Here is a 21,118-nt window from a genome sequence, read left to right on the forward strand (position 1 = left end):
CCCCCAAGCCTCACAGGCAGAATGTGGCAGTCAGGACTCAAACTCAGGTCTGACTTGCACTGGAGAGGCAGCTGCTCCAAGGCCTGAGATGAGGGAGGGACTCCTGTCCGCATCACACCCAGGCTCACAGGTAAGATCCGCAGATACCAGAAGCTCCTGAATAGACCCCTGTGCCTGCTTCCTGGGCACAGAAGCAAGCATCGACTCTTCACTCCAGCCAACTGTGTAGGACTCCTGCATCTAGCGCGCCCCATGCCACCTCACCCCCACCCCAGGTGGCCCCAGTTCCACTGACTGGTGGTCCCTGATCCAGTGAATCTTGCCAAAGTGCCCCCTGCTCCAGCTCATCAGAGCCCCTCATTTTCAAGACACAGTCCTGAACCCCAGCAGCTGCCGCGTGATCTCCGAGGGAGGGGGAGGTGGCTTGCTAAAACCTCAGAGGTAATTCCCGCTCCTCCTGGGCAGTTGACGCGTTTGGTCAAACCCAGGAGGGCTTGACCAGGGTTACCCAGAGCCTGGGGTTGAATTCCATCTCTGTAATGATGGGCCAAACCCCCGCCTGGCATCTAGCCCCTTTCAGGACCTGCACAAAGGATGCTGTATTTCATGGGGTGGTTCAGGGACCGGTCAGGCCCTGTGGTTACCCTTCCCCATCTGGGCCCACCTATGACTGTGCTAAGCCTGTTTCCACCTGCCATTCCACCATCCAAGAGGACTGGCCTGGTGGTCAGGCCAGGAATGGGGTGCTTCCTCCAGGGGGCACATAAAAGGCAGGTCAGAGAGGCCTACTGTAGACGGGTACCTGACTACTGCCGCCTAAGATCCTGCTTGGTTAAAGAATGAGTTGGGAGGGCTCCTGTATCATGCTCTCCCAGCTTCTTGGATATCTGGGGTCCATCCCAGCATCCCATTTGGTGCCCCCTTGCAAGTGGGCCTGAGATCAACATGATGCTCTGCTGGGTGACATGGGCCCAGGCATGAGGGCCCAAAGACGACCAGAGAGCCAAGATTACGATAATGTCAAGTTTAATATGCCAAATATACAAGTTGAATTTGTGGAGCATGTTTTGCCTGGGTGCCGCACAGTAAACAGGTTTCTTGAAATGATCCATGGGTAGGGTTAAAAACGGGCCTGGGCCCTGGCCACATGGGTGGGAGTGGGGCAGGGAAGGGCAGAGGGGGCAGGCCTCAGTCAGAGGTGAGTGGCCCAGGGATGAGCCCTGACCCTCAGGGACCCAGGGCTCCCAGAAGACAGCCCCTCTGAGTGCGCACCCAGGTAACACAGACTGGGGCTGGTGTTGCAAAGTCGTCAGCAGCTGCCCCAGCATGACTGCTCCATGCAATCTACTGGACAAATGGAAGTTCTTCCCCCACACAAATGGAAGTTCTTCCCCCACCTCCCAGGCACCCCCCCTCCCAGGGTTCTGAATTCTAAAATCAGCAAAGACATTTAAATGGTTACCTATGAAAGGCTGTCCTGCATCTTTCCGCCTCAAAGATAGCAGCTGCCCCCTCCCCCCAACCCCCCTATCATCCCTCCAAACGATTTCTGTGCCAAGATGAAGAGGAGACCCCAGGCCATGGGGGCCTTCTTGCTGTGGGGGGGCTGCTGCAGCGGCGCCAGGGCACAGGGTAGGCGAGACAGGCAGAGGTGCTGGCAGCACAGCCCAGTTCCCTGGTGTCTCCTCCCACAGGCCTGGCTACTTATTCAGGGAGAGCGACTGCATTCGTTTTCCTGACAAAGTTGCGTCGTCTTTTGCTGAGGATATGAAGGGAAGGGTAAGAGTTAAGGACAGAACCGTATCTTACAAGCAAAACACACTCAAAATTCTGGAACCACAGGTCTGAAAGGCCTGGAAACTGCAACTGGCTTGGTGAGCAAGTGAGGAAGAGACCCAAGGAAGGCCCAGCCTGACAGCTTAGGTCGCAGTGTCCAGAGAGACCCCACCACATTCAGGAGGCTGCCCACCAACTCCCGCACACTGGAGGAAGGGAAGCACTCCCCCACCCTAACTTCCAACCCCTCCCTTTGGGTTCGGAAGCCTAAGCTCAGCAACGTTCAGTTACACATGAAGTCCTTTCCTGTTTGGGAGGCAAGAGGCACTAGTAGAGACTGGGCATAACCAACTATCTCCAGTGTAGCAACAAAGGTGGGGGAGGGGGGTAGGGCTAGCTAGTCCCATTCTGTGATTTGGTGAGGAGGTGGGACAGCAGAATCTCTCAGCCCCTCACATGTGGGGAGTTCATGAGGCCAGAAGACATGTCAGGGGTTAAATGCTCCCACACACCAGACCAACTCCCTGCTGCTAACCTGGCCTAGAAGAAGCCCCTACCTTTGCCCTGTTGGAGGGAATATTCTGGAATAGCTGGATCATCTGGGTCTACAGTGAAAATTCAACTCACCCCTACCCCACCTGCCCAAGCCCCCAAGAAAAATAGCGGTGACCCCAAGCAGCTCTCCCAACACCGAAGGTACCAGGACCTCAGTGAAAGGGCTGAGGCTCAAATGTCTGCACCAGGCACCTCCCTCATCCAAGGACAATGTGTGCTGAGATTCCACCTAAATCCAAGTCTGCCGGGGGTGGGGTGGGGTGGGGGAGGCATTCACTGACTAACATGACTCTACCCCACTTCACGAGGACAATGAGTGCAGGGGTGGCCGGCTTGCCCAGACCCAGTCAGGCAGTCGTCGGAGAGAGAAATGAAAGCACAAGTGCTCAACACTTACCTTTCCTTTCTTCTTCTTTCTTCCTGGCTGCTTCCTCCCGCTGTTTCCGGATGATCGCCAGTCGGGCCAGGTCAGCCTTGGCTTGCTCTGTCTTCCCAGCTAAATGCATTTTCATGTAACGCTCTTTTGCTTTCTGCTTCTCAATTTCTTCTCTGTTTGGATGAAATGGTGTCACAGAAGATATCCTCCCTATTTTCAGCCGAGCTGGACATGGGTGGCAGGATAAAGGGCCCCTCCTTGATGGATACTCACTAAACAGGCATGCAGAGACAGGCCCGAAGCTGGGCTGAAGGGGCCATGGGGAGCTCGAGTGGTTTGCACAGAAGGGGAGTGAGTTCAGCTATGACCTCTGAAAAGCCTTAGCATGGAGTGGACAATATCAACGTGTACAGGGGTGGTGTGGAGCACGGGGAGGGGGTGCTGAGTAGAATCTGGTGTCCACGCTAAACAAAAAGACAAAAGCCAAGTGACCTGTGTGCCCAGAAGAGAGGGCCAGGAGGAAGAAAGCGACGGAACCCACATTCTGTAAAAGGAGAGAAAGGAGTGGACCAAGTGGCCATGGCCAGACACACCCAAACTCAGGTTGACATGACACAGCTCATTTTCAGAGCAGCTCAGATGTGCAAGAGGCTGCCCCCAGAGCGTGGGGGATACCTGCATCGGGGGGACAGGGTATCAGCCACCAAACCACCAGGTAAAGAGCGGCGAGAGGCATTAATTTCCCTTTGAGGATCTTCCCTTGTCTGAGATTCTGAACTGAGTGGCGGCAATCCCACCCCAAAGGGTAGAGATAGCAACTGGATCCTACTTTGACTGTGAGACTAAAGGGGAACTATTTGTGCCAGGTTCCTGAACTGCCAACTTCTACAGAAGGGGTCAAGAAAGCCCTGCTGGCAGGAGGCCGAGGAAGAACTTGCTCTTCACCACACATGGCTGGGGAGCGATGAGAAACCAGGCCTGAGGCCTGGCTAGAGGGGAGGGAGGCAAACGCAGCTACGGCAAGGGGGATGAGTAGATGTCTGTGCAGGACACTCTGGACAAGCGGACAAGACATTTGCTACAGATAAAGATGACACCCATCAGCCCAACAGATCCTACCCTAGAGGCGGGTCCTGAGTGAGGAGCCTCTTAGTCAAGCCCTAGAGTTCTGAATGCATGGGGGCCATGGAGAGATCTGGAATGAACAAGGCTGCCAGTTGGCTCCACAGGGCCCCTCTGAGAAGGCCAAGTGACAGGCAGGCTGCTGGGATGCTGCTTTCATCTCTGCAATCCCAAAGGGCAGGAAGAGCGAGTGGATCCCCTTTATACTGATGAGAACAGTGAGGCAGAGCCTTGGGAGCACCGAGGTGCTTCTGTTCTGGGAGGCTAGCAGCAGATCAGGATGCTGGGATTCTGGGGACTCAGTCCTGAGGATGAAGCCACTGGACAGGTAGGTCCTTAACAGCCTCCAATCACACCCCAAGCTTGTGGGTCTTCTCATCGTGGTTTTCACAGACCCCCCAACAGTCACGGGGTCTGCATAAAAAGGTGGATTTAAATCCCAGCAGCCCAGTCAGAAGAGAAACCAGGCAGCTTTCCCTAGTGGCCTTCAACCTCTTGTATGGTCCTTGAGGTTACCTGCAGTCATCAAAAGTCAGGGCACTGCTTGTAGAAGACTGGCTGTGTGCCAGGCACTGAACACTGCACTGCAATTTCACACCACGTCTGAGGGAGATAACTGCAGCTCCCTCCTCACTGGGGACTCAAGGAGAGCTGGGGCAGTCGGTGGGACCCAGCGGGGACCTCCCTATGCTGTGCTGCCTTCTGGATTGCCCCCTAACCCCCCACCCCCACCCTAGAATGCCTATGTGCCCATCATGAGCCCCAGCTGCCGAAGTTACCGTTCTCTCCTGGAAAGTTCCTTGGGCCCGTCCAGGTCCAGCTGTGTGACCTTTTTGGTTGTCTGTGCTACCCGGTTGGGGTTCTCGATGTCGATGAGCCCTTCTACGCCTTTGCGCTTTTGCTGCAACAGATAAGCAGCAGGTCATTGGAGAAGTCAGGTCCCATAGAGCCCCTGAAGGCCACTTCTGCCACCCCTCAACAGTTCATCTGGATGGGGACAAACTTCTGCTCCACCCCCAGCCCAAGCCTCACAGCAGGGACAGCACTCAGGAGTGTCTTCACCAGTTCGGGGGTAGCAGGGCCCCTCAAGGAAAGTGAATGAGAAGTCCAGCCGATGCTGAGTTCCAGCGACTGCATTATGACCCCAGTTCAGGCAACAGAACAGAGGCAGAGGGTACAAAAACTTGCCTAGGGCCTCCCCGGTGGCGCAGCAGGTTGAACGCAGCGCTGTGAAGCTGTCCGCGCCGGTTCGATTCCTGACCAGCCAGGGAGATTCCCACATGGCGCGGCAGACCTCTCCTGTCTTGCCCACTGCTCCCCTCAGCATTGCTTTCGGTCCGTCTGCCTGTTCTGCTCCCCACTCTGTCTCTGGTGAATCCTTTCACCCTCCTGCACCTCTGGCCTGTACCCAAGCTATTGTATAAATAAAAAATGAATCTTAAAAAAAAAAACAAAAACAAAAACAAAACTTGCCTAAAGGCCAACCAGAAGTAGAGTGTAAACAAGATGGACCCCAAGTCAAGCACCCAAGCTCTCAGCACAGAGCTCTACATCCCCACTTTAAGTCCCAGGGTAGGGTGGGCCAAGGCATGTGTTCCCAGTACTGAATCCAATTCCTGGCCATCAGATCACAGTTGAGGGTTGGGGAGCTGGCCCCAAAACCTGGCCTATACCCTCCACCAAAGAAGGACAGAAAGGAATGAAAGCAAAAGTTCTCAACACAACAGCCTTGGTCAAAACTCAAGGCTTTGTCAACCCAACCAGGGAGAGAGCTTCCAAACGCCAATCAACCTGACCTCTGTACAGGGTTCCAGAGAGCTTGATCTAATCTACTATGTATACATCACTCCACTGGGCTCTCTGACACCGGACAATTAACTTGTCTAAAACGAAACTTGAGATTCACCCTGTGCGCAATCCCTAAGCGTGGTCTACTCTTCCCCTCAGTCCCTCACCCAGCCCTCAGCAAACCCCACTGAGCCTATCTCTGATGTATGGTTTGAATCTGCCTGCTCTTCACAGCTATTTTTACTACCTCAACTCAAGCCACAGTTTCTCATCTGAATACCTGTTGCCATCTCCCTGTTTCCACCTTCAACATCTTACAATTCATTCTCTGCAGAGAAGCCAAAACAATCTTATAAATGTATGTACAGTTGTCTCTCTACCCCTCTTCAATGCTTCTACCAGTTGCCCGCTACCCGCCACAGTAAAACCCAAGCCCCTTCAACAGCCACACAGGAGCTGCCCTCGTAACCTCTCCTCTAGCCCTAAACCACTCTATACCTTATCCACTAAGTCATAGCCCTTGGTACTTTCTGTTACCTGAACATGTCATCCAGGCAATTCCCACCCCAGGGCCTTTGCACTTGCTAATCTGGCTGTCTTCACTGCTCTGTACCATGATTTTCACATAGCTGGATCTTTGTTTTTAAGATTTCAGTTTATTTATTAAGGATTTACTTATGCATATAAGAACTGGAGTATAGACCAGAGGTGAGGGGGTGAGAGGATTCACCAGAGAGAATGGGAGCAGAACAGGTGGATCTACTGAAATACACTGCTGAGGGGAACAGCAGGTGAGAAAGGAGAGGTCTGCTGCGCCATGTGGGTTGCTCCCTGGCCGGCCGGGATGGAACATGTGCTGCAGTGGCTGGCGATGACACTGTGTCTTTATCCCCTGCGCCACCAGGGAGGCCCTAAGATCTCAGTTTAAATGTCACCTCCTCACTACACACTGCTCCACACACCATCAAATATACTTCCTATTACTTGAAATCTCATGTTTATTACTTGCTTATTTTCTGTGTCTCCCTATTAGAGTGTAAACCCCTAAAAGCAAGGAGTCTGCCTCTGCCATGGAAACTGGTAATGAACAAGTCCTTGAGAAAAACTTGTTGAAGGAAAGAGTCTAGGTCCCAGGTCCCCACCACACTCAGTACCTGGTAATCATCTTCTTCATCCTCACTCTCATCTGAGTCTAGGGATTTCTTCTCCTTTTTCGGGTCCCCTGCAGCCCCATCTCCGCCTTCTTCTTGTTCCTCTTCTTCCTGTTGCATAAATGGACAACCTGCAGAATCAAAAATGCAAAACAAGCCCCCAAGACTGTGACCCCCGCCCCCACCAACTCCAGACTGTGGGCCTTGAGCGTTTAAGCACCTGGAGGGTGGGGCCTATGAGAAGGGTCCCACTCTGCAAACCTGGTCCCTACCTAGGGAGCTGGGACCCAGGCAGCCTGTATACTTGGCCCCACAGCCTGGCAGCCATTCCCGCAGTGCAGCAAGCTTCTCCTACAGTCAGAAAAGGTCCCGCATCCCTTCTCAGCCCAGGGACCTTGGGCAGCTCGGATGAGAAGCTCAGCTCCCGGGTCAGGACTCAGCTGTGGGACCACAGTCCTACTCAGTTCTCGTCCGACTCCCCCAGCTGCCACATGCAGCTGCCAAGTTGTACTGGCTTTACTGGGCAAGTCCCCCCACACTTTCCACTCCCACGGCCGGCCACTCCAACACGCTCACAAAGATGCCGGCTGCACCACCTCCCCAAGCCAACACCCATAATGCCACTTTTCTCCACCTTTCTGCCTCTTCACCCAGAACATCCCATATAAACACTTAATGTCCCTCCCCCTTAGCGCTTGCCCATATTCTCAAAGGTCCTCTTACCTGGCAGCCCCCCCACCAGCCCCACCCCATTAGGTGTGGCCTCTCCCTTTTTAGGGTTCCCAGGCACCTCACATCTGTGCCACATATCCAGTCTGTGTTCCTTTTGGCCCTTATCCAGGTGAGGACCTAATGGTCACCAACAATGATGGAAACAATGTTTCCTAACAGTGGACTGGAAAAAAGCAGTGTGGGAAGAGCAGAGCAGAGCAGAGCAGTGCAGCGAGACAGGGAAGGGCGGGCCCACAGTTGGGAGTCATGAAGGAGGTGATGCTGAGCAAGGGCTGGAGGAACAAATGGTATTTTGCCTGCTGAGGGTGTGGGCAGACAAGGCATCATGTGCTGGTTTTGGCAAGTGGTCCCACCTGGCTGGACCAGACAAGTGAGGGATGCTAAGGTTGAGTTGCCAATGGGTAGAGCTTGGCAAAAGAAGAGCCCCCAGAGAGCAGGAACCCAGGACCAAGAACAGGGACCTACCAAGACAATTGCTGCTGAGTGAACAAAGTTCTAACTGACCTCAGAAGATGTGCCCCTTCCACCCACCCCTCCAGACCCGCTGGTTATTCTGGGATTCCCACCTGCTACCTGCCACGCTGCCTCCCCCATACCACCACCCCCATAAACAAACCCCAGGTGCTGGCTTCTTCCTGAGAATGGGTGGTCCTTGCCTGGAGAGAGGACACCACCCTGGGGCACTGGAATGGCCTGGACAGGCACATACTCACCCTGGCCTTCTGCTTTTCAGCCTGGAGCTGTGCGTCGATCTCCTCAGGACTCGTGTACTGCCTTGCCCGGCCTTTGTGGCCTCCCTTTCTCCCTACACAAGAAACGGTACTTAGGAAGGCAGGCAAGAAGCAGTTTTCTTGATTGCCCAGATATCCCAATGGGCTGCAGTACTTGGGGTGCTCTCATCAGAGGCTTTAGGGACCTCACCTTCCCTTCACCACCCACACCTACTCCCCACCCTCCCTGTTCAAAGGGACATAAGAGACAAAAATGATACAAACTGTGTGCTAGGTGTAGGCACCCATGAACAAGACTTGAGGAGGGATATGGAAGAAGGTGCAATGCATGGTGGAACTGGCTAACCACCCTGGTCCCTGAGAATCCAAGTGGACTGAGACGACATCCCAAGAACATGTAATCCTTCTGCCCCTGCTGTCAATGAAGTGCTTTGCAATGCTGTCACACCTTATGTTCATCTGATCCTCAGAACAAATCTATGGTACAGGAGTCACTGCTGGTCCCATTCTAATGACACAAACACTTAAGATCAAAGCAGAGTGGTGAAAAACATAAATGCTGGAGCCCAGCCATTAATGTTAAATCGCAACTCTACCACCTACTAGCTTGGTAACTTTGGGCAGGTACTTAATTAACCTTCTCAGCACCTCAGTTTAGTCATGTATCCCCACTGCATAGCGCTGTCATAAAGACGGACTTAACATATATAAAAGCTGTTGGAATAGCTTTCATAATACACAGTGCATTATACTGCAAGAATGTTTGCTGTGGTTGCTACCTTTCTAATATAGTATTTGGTGGGAGAAGAGGGTCAAAACTTCTGGCTACATCAGCGATATACTACAGATGTTAGGGAATATCATAAAGAATTTTGTGTTCACCTATGTGGTATGGTAGAATCTTAAAACTATAGGAGAAAACTCTCTTGTGTCTGAAGAAAAAAGCATAGCAAACAAAGTTGAACATAAAGCTATGAGTTCAAAATGAAATTAAAGTTCACCTCAGACTATCAGTTTTACAGTCTAACCCTCTTGAGTTAAGACACTAGACTGACTCCTGCTAAAGCCATCAGCCAATTCTGTAGCTGGTTGGCAACCCCTCCGCTGGTCCCACAGGATGCTGGGGTGGCTGTGGCCACCCACCTCTGGAAACCACAGCCCACCTGATTTCCAGAGCTTTACACTCTAAGCAGAGAATCTGTAACTAGAGAGCCAGAGCTGTTCCATCTCCAGAGACAGCAGCAGACATACTGGCCTCCTCTGACTTCTTAGACAGCAGCTGCACAGCCATAATTGGGCTGCTATACACCACACCACCCATATTTAATGACTACCTGGGCTCCCAGGGGCGTCTCAGCCTATGCTCATGAAAGTCCTATTGTGAGAGATCAAGCTTGCCATTAAAGAAAACCAACACCCCTCTTACACGCACAGAACAAACTGAAGATTGCTGGAGGGGAAGGGGTGGAGGGCAGGGCTGAAATGCGTTAAGGGGGTCAACTCTATGGTAAGAGAGAGAAACTAAACCTGGTGGTGATCATGACTTACAAAATACAGATGTTGAATTATAATGATGTATACCTGAAACTTACATGTTATAAACCAATGTTATCTCAATAAAAATCTATTTTACAGAACACCCTTTCTTGCCCTCTTATTATTCCAGATAATAACAACAGCTCAAAACTGGCTATTTCAGGTACCCATCCTGCACAGTTGGCTATGCGATATTGACCTTAGCTTGGCCTACAGTAACTTCTTCCAGAAGTCCTTCCTGCCTTTAAAAATGCTTCTCAGTTGCATAATGAAAACAAGAGCTGGCCCTTTGCTTTTAGGGAATTTTAGTCCTCTTTTAAAATCATGTTTTCTTTTGCTTTTCATGCAATATTAGCAACACAAGAAGTGTAAACCTGTCTGTCCACAAAGCACAAAGCTTTTCCAGAGCCAAATTACTGGCTCTCAAGTAATTTATATTTAGGACTTTAATCCTGTAACCTCCAATGTTGGCTCAAAGTATCTATTAAGTAGGATTCTAGAGAACCAGAATTTGGGAATCAGAAAAACTTTTAGCAGAACAGAAGATGGAAGAACACAGAGGATCACTGATTCCTCCCACCACAGGGTAAATGAGTGGAGAGCTAGGTTAAATGGAATCAGCTCTGCAAACCCCAGGACCTCTGGAAGTAGTCATGATGTCATTTGGATTTGAAAAAACTCCAAGAGATCTTTCAGCAGACTGATGCATCTTAACCAACACGTGATACCGATATTAATACACATAATATAATTAATACACATAATATAACCAACAGACACCTCAACCAATATTTAAAAAACACCTGTTCTGTGCCAGAAGCTAGCCAAGCACTTCCAATGCTCCATCATTTTATGACCCAACTCTCCAAGCTAAGGGTTATTATTAACCAGGTGTTCCAGATGTTAAAAACAGACTGGAAGAGGTTAAATAACTTGTTCAAGGCCACAGGGTGAGACACAGGCACAGGTGGACATCAAATTGGTAACTACTGACTCACGGGAAAGAGGATGGAAGGCAGTCTACGATGTACTGGGAAGTCATGGATCCTGGCAGTCATACAAATAATAGTTAATGCTGACTGGGCACTTCACGACTGCCGGACACAGTACTGCGCACTCCACGTGGATTACCTAGTTTGAGCCTGGCATCAGTACTATTAGGTAAACACAATCACAAACCCCATGCAAATCAGAAAACAGATGAGGGAGGGTAAGCGGCTGGCTCAAAGGGACACAGGGATCCGCCGCCGAATGCAGTAAGTGCTCGGCAGGCTCAAGAGCATCACGTTAAGCTTCATTAGGCAGGCCTGGCTCGCCCAGAGCCCGAGAGGGCCCACGTTGTACGCGTGAGGCAGGCCGGCCCAAAACAGACGTGAAACACGGTGACTCAGTGCCCGGCGAGCCTGGAAGTGGGAGGCAACTCCAGACCCCCAAGTCCGGGGAAGCGCATCCCAAATCCGGCCTTCCAAGCCGGTAAGAACCCAGGGCCTCCGAGTGGTCTCAGACTCCGCAGGGAGTGGTTTGAGACCACTCTGGTCCTCAGTTTCCCCACTGGGACAATTGGGCGTCGAGGCCCGGGCCTGGTCCTGAGACTGCGCGGACGTCCTCACTCTGCGCCGCTCTCCGAGACGTCCGCGGGCTGAGCGGACAGCGAGGGCCGGACTCAAGCCGCCCCTCGAGGCCCGCGGGCCACGCGCGCCAGCCTCTCACCTCCTTTAGGCATCGCGGCTCCGGCGGCTGCGGCGGCGGCGCCTCGAACTGACACCGGAACCGGAAATACTTCGGGCTCGACTTCTTCCGCCCGGCCCAGTATCTCCGCGCGCCGCCGCCGCCGTCGCCGCGAGGCCGGGGCGCTCAGGAGGCCGGCGCACGAAGCAGGACTGTCCCACGCGCCGCCTGAGCCCAGGCTCACCGGCGCGCTGCCGGGCAACAGCGCCCCCAGTCTCCGCAACCCAGGAGACGCGTGACCCTGCCGGCCACCCTCCCGGGAAGTGAGAGCAAAAGACGACAGCGGCCTGGGATTTTATACAGGCAGCGCCACGGACACCTACGATGACGCAATCTCCCTGCGAGGTGGGCGGGGCTCCGCGAGGACCTCATCTGAAGCGATCACCTGGGAAGCGGAAGCCGTGGCTGGAGAGGCGGCGGCCGCCGTCGACGGCACTTCCGGTAGGTGTTTTTCCTCGGTTCTCCCGCAGGTTGGTAACGGCGGGGACGCGGCCCCGGAGCTCTGCACTGGCCGGGGTAGCTCCCTGAGCGGCTGAGCGGGGAGAGATCGGGCCTCTGGACCCGGAGGCCGGAGTGAGTGCCCGAGAGGAGGCGGCGCCTCGTTCCTACTACTATGGGGGATGGGGGAATGAGAGATTGGGAGGTTCTCTTTTAGGCATATTTTTAAATGCCTTTTTTTTTTTTCCTGCCGAGAACGTTTTCGGTCTAAATACTGTTTGTTCTTACAAGCCCGGTTCCTGTCAATGAGCCTTTCCTTCAGTGCCGCCTTAACGTCTTCCTTTCTTCCAAACGCCTTGATAGCTCGCCGTCTCTCCCGAGCGCTGCAGCCTTTCTTAGACCGCCCGACACCGCTTATGGATTAGTTACCGTCTACCTTGTTATCTCCCTCGAGAGGCCTCTGTTGACACCCAGGCGGGGCCAGGGCCCTCGAATTTCCCTGGGTCATGGGAAAGTGATCGTCCTGTCTTTGCCCTCTCTGCCTGTGCGCACAGGGTGGGGAGGGGGGCCGAGGGGGGAGCCTGGGCCAGATCCATCCACCTCTAGCTCCAGTTCAGGGGAGATCAGTGTAATTTCCCTTTAGAGGTAGACTGCCGGTTCGCAGTTGTGCGGGACCCTGATTCTGACTCTTGGAGTTAAAGACTTATAAATCTCTTAGGAGAATTTATGTTTTTGTGTACTTTACACAAGTGTACTTTGTAAAATCAGGCACCTTACAGAAAGGAGAGACTGAATGAATTTAGGAGAGATGAGTTAGCTGTGCTTAAAGGTTAGAGATAACCTGATTTCTCTTCCCTAGCTAAGAAGTGCTATGTGGTTTGAAAAAATGCTGTTTAGAGTTAGCCTATTTATGGGCTTTACATGATAGGCCTTTATGTGGCATGTGTGATGAGTTTAAGAGACGTTGGCAATCTGGCTAACCCACTGCTCTCAACGTATAGGTGAAACTGAGGACGTGACCTACCCAAAGTCACAGAGTGGTAGAGTTGGCTAGGAACCCAAGCTTGTGACTGAAGAGACTGTGATCTTTCTGTTACATTCTTTGGCAGCAGATCCTAAGGTATTTTGGTTGTACAGCCTTTCCCCCTTTTAAACACACATACTCTTAGCTCCCCAATCATAATTCTCCTCAAACTGGGTTGTGGTTGCCTTTCACTTGTCTATGTTATTGCTACAATGTCACCTTCTTGGTGACAGTTTGTGTCCTGTTCCTTATTCTGTGTTACCAGCATCCATACAGGGCCAGGATGTTAGCTGAAGTTAATGATAATGGCAAATGCCTGTTAAGCACACATTATATACCAGGCATGTTACATTTAATGAAGTCTTTTCAGTGATCCAATTAGGCAAGTTGTATTATCCTATCCCTATTTTATGAATAAGAAAGCAGTTTTAGGGAAATGAATGGTAAACACCTTTAAGGATCTGATGTTCAGACACCAACTCATTTTTTTTTTTTCTCTCTTAGAGCTTTGTAAATTATCTTGTGGGGAAAAATGCCTAAAGTCAAAAGAAGCCGGAAAGCTCCACCAGATGGTTGGGAATTGATCGAACCAACATTGGATGAATTAGATCAAAAGATGAGAGAAGGTGAGTGGAGGAGTTCCTATCCTAGTGGACCTGTGTGTATCCAGGGCACCTCTGGAGGTGTGGTATTAGATGCCTCCAGAGGTCAGGCGTGGACGAAGAGAGACAGGCAACACCACTGTGGCCTCCTGACACCAACACATATTGCTTGCTATTAACTCAGGAATGCTGTAAGTGCCCGAGAGTAAACTCAAAAACTTTTTTTGGCCTTATATATAAAAACTTTAGGAAATGTGGGTCAAATAGTTTACTTGTAATTATTTCTGTTTTGATTATGTGTGTGTTTTATTCTATTTTATTTATTTATTTTTAAAGATTTATTTATTCATGTAAGAACTGGGGTACAGGCCAGATGTGAGGGGGGTGAGAGGATTCCCCAGAGACAGAGTGGGGAACAGAACAGGCAGATTGACTGAAATACACTGCTGAAGGGAGCAGCGGCCAAGTCAGGAGAGGTCTGCTGCACCATGTGGTAGCTCCCTGGCTGGGGATCGAACTCATGCTGCAGTGGCTGTGGATAGCTTCATAGGTTGCATCTTAACCCTTTGTGCTACCAGGGAGGCCTGTGTGTGTGTTTTAAATCACACAAAACAAATTTACTTGAAAAATGTTGGTTGTCACTTTCACATTTTCTGAAACATTTCATTTAGATTTTTCTTGTGCCTCTGACACTGTTTTCATCATCAATTAGTTTTTACACTACCTACCATTTTCCTGAATGTACCATTTTCCTGTCCCTCTAAGTGTCGTGTGGCTGTGCACTTTGTGGATCAAGTGTAATATGAGTCTTAGTCTTTGGAAATTTTATCTGAAGCCACAAATATGGTCCTGTATGATCACAGTGTAATCACATAGTGAATTGCAATCTGGCATTACTTACTAAATCAATGTTAGGAAATAGGCACTTTGTCTTCCCTTTTCCAAAACTGATTGATTGTGTCTGGTAACCTCTATTAAGTACCCAGAACTTGTGATAATCAGGGTCATTTTGGGCAGAGAGAGTTGAATAGTTCTTTACTCAAAATATAGGAACTTGGGAGAATACTGTAAGAGAAGTGATTTTGTGAGTCCTTAAAAATAAATCTTCTCCCTTTAGGGGATGATTTTTGAGAGTAGAAAGGACTTTTATCTTGTATTTAGACATGAGTAATATTTTTTACCTCCAAAGGAAGTATTGTTTTTCCCATTTTTAAATTTAACCACATAGCCCTTCAGTATTTCTTTGCTTTCCCAGTTTGAAAAATACACAGGTTTAAGACCGGATTTCAAATAAAGCAGATGGCAAGTGGCACAGAGTTGGTTTCAGTATTGGGAATGATATAGGGAGCTCTTGGCATGTGGCAAAATGGAGAGGGGTAGAATTTGCCATTTATTGGCGCCCATTATACCATGTGGGATTTAGGCTCAGCATTGCTGCTTTCCTCCCCCACCCCTGGAGAAGCCAGAAATCTTCCTGTTTGTTCTATGTCAGCTCTTCTCATGGACAGCTAGAGAACAAAAGTAAGATTATATCATTGTCAGCTTATCATTGTGGCTTCCCTCCAACAGAGCAAAACCTAAGGTCCTCCCAAGGCCTGCCAGGTCCAGCATGCTTTCATCCTGGCCCCTCCTTGAGCTCTGTCCCCTATTTCTCTCCTTTACACCCCAGCCACACATATTCCTTGATCCCTCAGTACAGTCCTGCCTCGGGACATTTGCATTGCTGTTTTCTCTGTCACGCGCAGATTCACTCCTCTTTCCTTAAAATGTGTAGCCAGATGTCTTCTTTATGTTTTTATTGATCACCCATACAAAATGTCAGCCACTAATTTCCCTACCCAGAGCAGGGCCTTGCCTAAAGCAGGCTGGGTCCTCAACATGTCTTTTATTGGATCATTTGCATCCTGTACGTTGAGCTGAATTCTAAGTCCTAAGTAATAGAAAGCTTTCCAAGTTGGAGACATAGCAGTAGAGTTTTCTTTTTTCCTTACTTTTCTCCTCTGCCTTAAAAACTGAGAGGAGGGGCCTCCCTGGTGGCGCAGCGGTTGAGCACTGGGCTGCGAAGCTGCCCACAGCCTCTGGAGCACCGGTTCGATCCCTGGCCGCCGGTGAGGGTCCCACATGGCACGACAGACCTCTCCTGCTGGGCCTGCTGCTCCCCTCAGCAGTGCATTTCATCGGTCTGCCTGTTTTGTTCCCCACTCTGGCTCTGATGAATTCTCTCACCCTCCCGCGCTTCTATTTTTTTTTAGAGGCATGTTTTATTTATTTATTTGTTTGTTTGTTTGTTTATACTTGCACTGGGTACAGTCAGAAGCGCGGGAGGGTGAGAGAATTCACCAGAGCCAGAGCGGGGAGCAGAGCAGGCAGAAGGACCGAAGTACACTGCTGAGGGGAGCAGCGGGCGGCAGGAGAGGTCTGCGCGCCGTGTGGGACCCTCCTCTGGTGGCCGGGGAGCTGCTGGGGATCGAACTGGCGTCGCAGAGGCCGCGGGCAGCTTCGCAACCCAGCGCTCAACCGCTGCGCCACCGGGGAGGCCCCCGTGCTTCTAACTGTACCTAGTGCGTGATAAATAAATACATAAATCTTAAAAAAAAAAAAAACAAAAACCTGAGAGGAGGTGGTAGATAAAGATGAACTCAAAATGACCAAAAGACTAGCCTTGTGAGCTGATCCTGCATGGACTGAGGTAGCATTTACTTTCCGCAGGCCAGCTGTCCTAAGAACTCTTGGACACATCCAATTAAAGTCTTTGTCTTGCTCTTCCTTATTACTAAAGGACTTTTGCTGGGAAATGAAAGTAGAGGTACCTTAAAGATGAGGAGGCTGCTCCTCTGTGGATATAGAATTACTTGAGAAATTATCAGGCTATAGAGAAATAGGTCTCAAATAGAGGCCAGGGTGTTATCAAATTATCTTTGAATGATTTTTTTAATCTGTTTACTAATTTATCTAATTAAAAAGACTTTAAAATATTTATGTTCAAACTTCGGCTAGTTAATTGATTTTTTTTTAAAGATTTACTTATTTATGCATACAAGAGCTGGGGTACAGGCCAGAGTTGTGTGTGTGTGTGGGGGGGGTGTGTGTATGAGAAGATTCACCAGAGACAGAGTGGGGAACAGAACAGGTAGACTGACTGAAATACACTGCTGAGGAGAGCAGCAGGTGAGTCAGGAGCCGTCTCCTGCACCATGTTGGTTGCTCCCTGGCTGGCCGGGGTATTGAAGTCATGCTACAGTGGCTGCGGACAGCTTCATAGGTTGCGTCTTAACTCCTTGCGCTACCAGGGAGGCCCCTAGTTAATTGATTTTTTTAAAAAGTTGAGTTTTATTGAGGTATAAATCATGTACTGTTAAATTCATTCTTTTTAAGTATCCAATTAAGGGATATTTAGTATGGTCACACAGTTGGGTAAACCAGCACAATTCATTTTTCATCTCATTACCCCAAAGAAACTTCTATACCCTTTAGAAGTTACTTGTCTGTCCATGTCTCCCAGTTCTAAGCAACCACTTGTTTACTTTCTAATATAATATGTGGTCTTTGGGACTACTTACTTTCATTGAGCATATTTTCAGTGTTCATCCATGTTGCCCCATGTATCAGTATTTCATGTTTATGACTGAATAATATTCCATTGTGTGGATAGATTACATTTTGTTTATCCATGCATCAATTGGTGGACACTGGGAGTGTGTCTACTTTTTGGCTGTTGTGAATGAAGCAATGTGTATTAAGTTTTTTTGTGCTTGTTATTCAATTCTTTTGGGTATACACCTAGTAGTGGAATCGCTGGGTCTACAATGTTACAATGGTAACATTAATAAACTCCTTGAGGAACTGCCCTACTATTTTCCACACCATTTTACATTCCCACCAGCAGTGTATGAGAGTTCTAATTTCCCTACATCCTTAATACTTATGTCATTCTGATGCTAGTCATCCAGGTGGGTAGAAAGTATGATTTACTCTCTATCCCTACTTATTAAATAAATACTACATCTTGCATACTAAACCTACCCACTTTTCTCCTCAGCTGAAACAGAACCTCATGAGGGAAAGAGGAAAGTGGAATCTCTGTGGCCTATCTTCAGGATCCATCACCAGAAAACCCGTTATATTTTTGACCTATTCTACAAGCGGAAAGCTATAAGCAGAGGTAATTAGCCAGAGTTCCTTTTGGTTTTCCAATTCATACTTTTCATATGTACTTAGTGACTCATATTCTTGCAACCTCAGTGAGTGTTGTGATTTTTCTTACTGGGGGGGGGGCGACAAAAATATTAGTCAAATGTTCTTTTTTTTTTTTTTTTTAAAGATTTATTTATTTATTCATTTATACAAGCACTGGGTACAGTCAGAAGTGCAGGAGGGTGAGAGAATTCACCAGAGCCAGTGCAGGGAACAAAACAGGCAGACCGATGAAGTACACTGCTGAGGGTAGCAGTGGGCGGGAGGTCTGTGCGCCATGTGGGACCCTGACCCGGCGGCCAGGGATTGAACTGGTGCTGCAGATTTGCAACCCAGCGCTCAACCGCTGCGCCACTGGGGAGGCCCTTATTTTTTTTTTTTTTTTTTGTGGGACCCTAGCCCGGTGGCCTGGGATCGAACTGGCACTGCAGAGCCTCGCAGCCTTGCAACCCAGCACTCAACCGCTGCGCCACCAGGGGAGGCCCCCCTCAAATGTTCTTTTTAATGATGGATAGTGATGGGCTGGAGTGAGGGAAGCTTTAGTGCACGTGGTCTGATGCCCTTTCTCTGTATTTTTGACAGAATTATATGAATATTGTATTAAAGAAGGCTATGCAGATAAAAACCTGATCGCAAAATGGAAAAAGCAGGGGTATGAGAATTTATGCTGCCTGCGGTGCATTCAGACACGGGACACCAATTTTGGAACAAACTGCATTTGCCGAGTCCCTAAAAGCAAGCTGGAAGTGGTAATCTCTCCATCCCTGTGGTGTCTTATTGAGCTTGACATTACTTTCAGTTCAGAATTCTGCCCTGGGTGACATGAAAGGATCTTATATTATTTTGTTGGGCTAGAAGATAGTTTGTCATTGGTTGTCCTGTTGGCCTTCTTTCCTGGTAGTGAGCCCTGTGGGTAAGGAATCTGTGAGGCAGTTTGGCAATAATCACCTTTCTTAGGTCTGGGGCCAGTCTCAGCTCCACCTTTGGACAAGTAATTGAATGTTTGTTTGTTTTTTTAAGATTTATTTATGCATACAACAACTGGGTACAGACCAGAAGTGTGGAGGGTGAGAGGATTCACCAGAGACAGAGTAGGAAGCAGAACAGCAGCAGCCGGTGAGACAGGAGAGGTCTGCTGTGCCATGTAGGTTCGCTTCTGGGTCAGGGATTGAACTCATGCTGCAGTGGCTGCCGATAGCTTCATAGTGCTGAGATTTAACCCCTTGCGCCACCAGGGAGGCCCTGAATGCCTTTCCTTGGTTAAGAAATGGAGGTGATAATACCCTCAAGGCAGCTAGGAGGATTACTTCAGGGAAGGATGGGCCAGTCAGCAATGCTTACCCTTAGGTAGGTCTTTTCCTAAGCCTCCTTTTCTTTGCAAAACACTTTGTTACCATTAGTGCATTTCTTCTGTCAGAACTTTTTTTTTTTTTTTTTTTTTTTAAATAGAGGCATGTTTATTTATTTATTTATTTGTTTGTTTGTTCTGTTTACACATGCACTGGGTACAGTCAGAAGCACGGGAGGGTGAGAGAATTCACCAGAGCCAGAGCGGGGAGCAGAGCAGGCAGAAGGATCGAAGTACACTGCTGAGGGGAGCAGCGGGCGGCAGGAGAGGTCTGCGCGCCTTGTGGGACCCTCCTCCGGTGGCCGGGGAGCAGCCGGGGATCGAACCGGCGCTGCAGAAGCCGCGGGCAGCTTCGCAACCCAGCGCTCAACCGCTGCGCCACCGGGGAGGCCCTTCTGTCAGAACTTTCTGCTCAAACTAGGCTAAGCAGCTTTAAAAATGGAGCTGGGTGTGCAGTAGCTATGCTCGGGGTGGTGGCCCCTCTGAGATGGAGTTGCAGGAAGCAGAGAAGTTACTGGGATATTGGCTGTTAGTGGCCTTGAGTGTAGTAGCCCTCGGCTCAGCTGGGAAGTCAGGGCAAGCCGTGGCTGCCCTTTCCCCAACTTCACACAGGTACCTCCACGTGGTTTTAGTTACAGGTTAAAAATTTTATTTTTAACAGTTTAAAAATTTTATTTTTAAATTTTTTAAAAAGATTTATTTATTTATTTATACAACCACTGGGTACAGTCAGAAGTGCGGGAAGGTGAGAGAATTCACCAGAGTGGGGAACAGAACAGGCAGACTGACGAAATACACTGCTGAGGGGAGCAGCAGGCACGGCAGGAGAGGTCTGTCGCACCATGTGGGACCCTCGCCGGCGGCTGGGGATTGACCGGCGCTGCAGAGGCTGCAGGCAGCTTCACAGCCCAGCGCTCAACCACTGCGCCACCAGGGGAGGCCCTCTAGTTACAGTTTATAGAGAGCTACAATTCTGGATCAAGAGCTTTAATTTAGCAGGCAACTATCTCCCTGAATTACCCAGAAGCTGGAGGACAGGCATGCAGAACAGTGGAGAGTAAGCACGGGCTAACTCCCCAAGAGGAGGCTTTCCTGGGTGCTGGTTTTCTGGTGGGAAAGGAGAGGGTAGCAGAGTGACAGAAGTCCCCAGGATTCTGTGGCAGCATCTGGTCTGGTGCTGCCCCAGTCATGTGGCCAGAATAAAGTCACCTTTAGGTTTGAGTTTCACTAGATTGTTTGCTTGCTCAATGGTCTTGCTCCTCCCCCAAAATGAAAAGGTAAAATAAATGCAAATCAGTGTACTAGGCCTGTCTGCTGGGCAGAACCCCCAGCCACACACTGAGCACACCTTGTTTGGGGACAAGACTATTCTCTCATAGACATTCAAGTACACATCCTATTTCCCTCCTCCTCCTCCCCCCCCCCCCCGCCCCCAAGGTCCCCAGCCAGAGGTGGCCCTGAGGCCCTTGGCACTGACCCCTCCTGGGCAGTAGCAGATCCACCTCTAGCTCATTGCAGGACACGTCATGTTCACATAGGGTAACAATCACTCTCAGATTTTTTTCCCCCCTTTTGTGGGGCAAGTATGTATGTTGAATCTGCATAAATACACTTAGTGTTATATAGCTGTTTCATCTTCACCAAGGAACCTAATATCCGCCATCCAGAACTGTCAAGGAGGGATTTCTGAGGCATGTCCTGTGGAGAATGAATGACCTTTCTCAGGATGTGAGGCATTTGGCTGGCGGGGGTGCGGGGTCTCAGCTGTCCTCTTTTGCAGGGCCGGATCATTGAGTGCACTCACTGTGGCTGCCGGGGCTGCTCTGGTTGAGGCCCTCAGGCTCTGACCCCTCTCTACCCTGGACTTTGGACTTCGCAGGACTCTGCCACCCTCAGAGAAAGCAGCTTTTCTTGCGGAGCAGTGCCCCACGCCCATGCTGGAGTATGGCCTCTCCAGGTGAAGGCTTTGGGGTTCTTCATCTGTGATTTGTAGAAATAAAACTTTGAAATCTCTTGG

At 49.8% G+C, this 21,118-nt stretch overlaps 2 protein-coding genes across 3 annotated transcripts; one reads left to right on the top strand and one right to left on the bottom strand.

The window, feature by feature from the left end:
* Nucleotides 1-1,700: 1,700 nt before the first annotated feature.
* On the bottom strand, nt 1,701-11,498 carry PDAP1 (PDGFA associated protein 1; the record flags this gene model as incomplete). The annotated part of the gene is made up of 6 exons (XM_084250635.1): nt 11,478-11,498; nt 8,214-8,305; nt 6,772-6,879; nt 4,609-4,730; nt 2,729-2,880; nt 1,701-1,759 (listed from the first exon to the last, which is right to left on the bottom strand). Exons 1-6 carry the CDS (start codon nt 11,488-11,490, stop codon nt 1,701-1,703), a joined length of 546 nt encoding a protein of 181 aa, XP_084106761.1. The 5' UTR covers nt 11,491-11,498.
* Nucleotides 11,499-13,489: 1,991 nt separating this feature from the next.
* On the top strand, nt 13,490-21,107 carry BUD31 (BUD31 homolog; the record flags this gene model as incomplete). Of its 2 annotated transcripts, XM_084248898.1 has the most annotated exons (4): nt 13,490-13,583; nt 17,599-17,721; nt 18,336-18,502; nt 20,882-21,107. In XM_084248898.1, the coding sequence occupies 4 exons, from the start codon at nt 13,490-13,492 to the stop codon at nt 20,930-20,932; spliced, it is 435 nt and encodes a 144-aa protein (XP_084105024.1). In that variant the 3' UTR covers nt 20,933-21,107. The 2 variants fall into 2 exon arrangements, with proteins under 2 accessions (XP_084105024.1, XP_084105025.1); XM_084248899.1 differs by lacking the exon at nt 17,599-17,721.
* Between the last annotated feature and the right edge of the window lie 11 nt (nt 21,108-21,118).

The sequence above is a fragment of the Talpa europaea genome (assembly GCF_964194135.1).
Source record: "Talpa europaea genome assembly, chromosome: 12".
Lineage (NCBI taxonomy): Eukaryota > Metazoa > Chordata > Mammalia > Eulipotyphla > Talpidae > Talpa > Talpa europaea.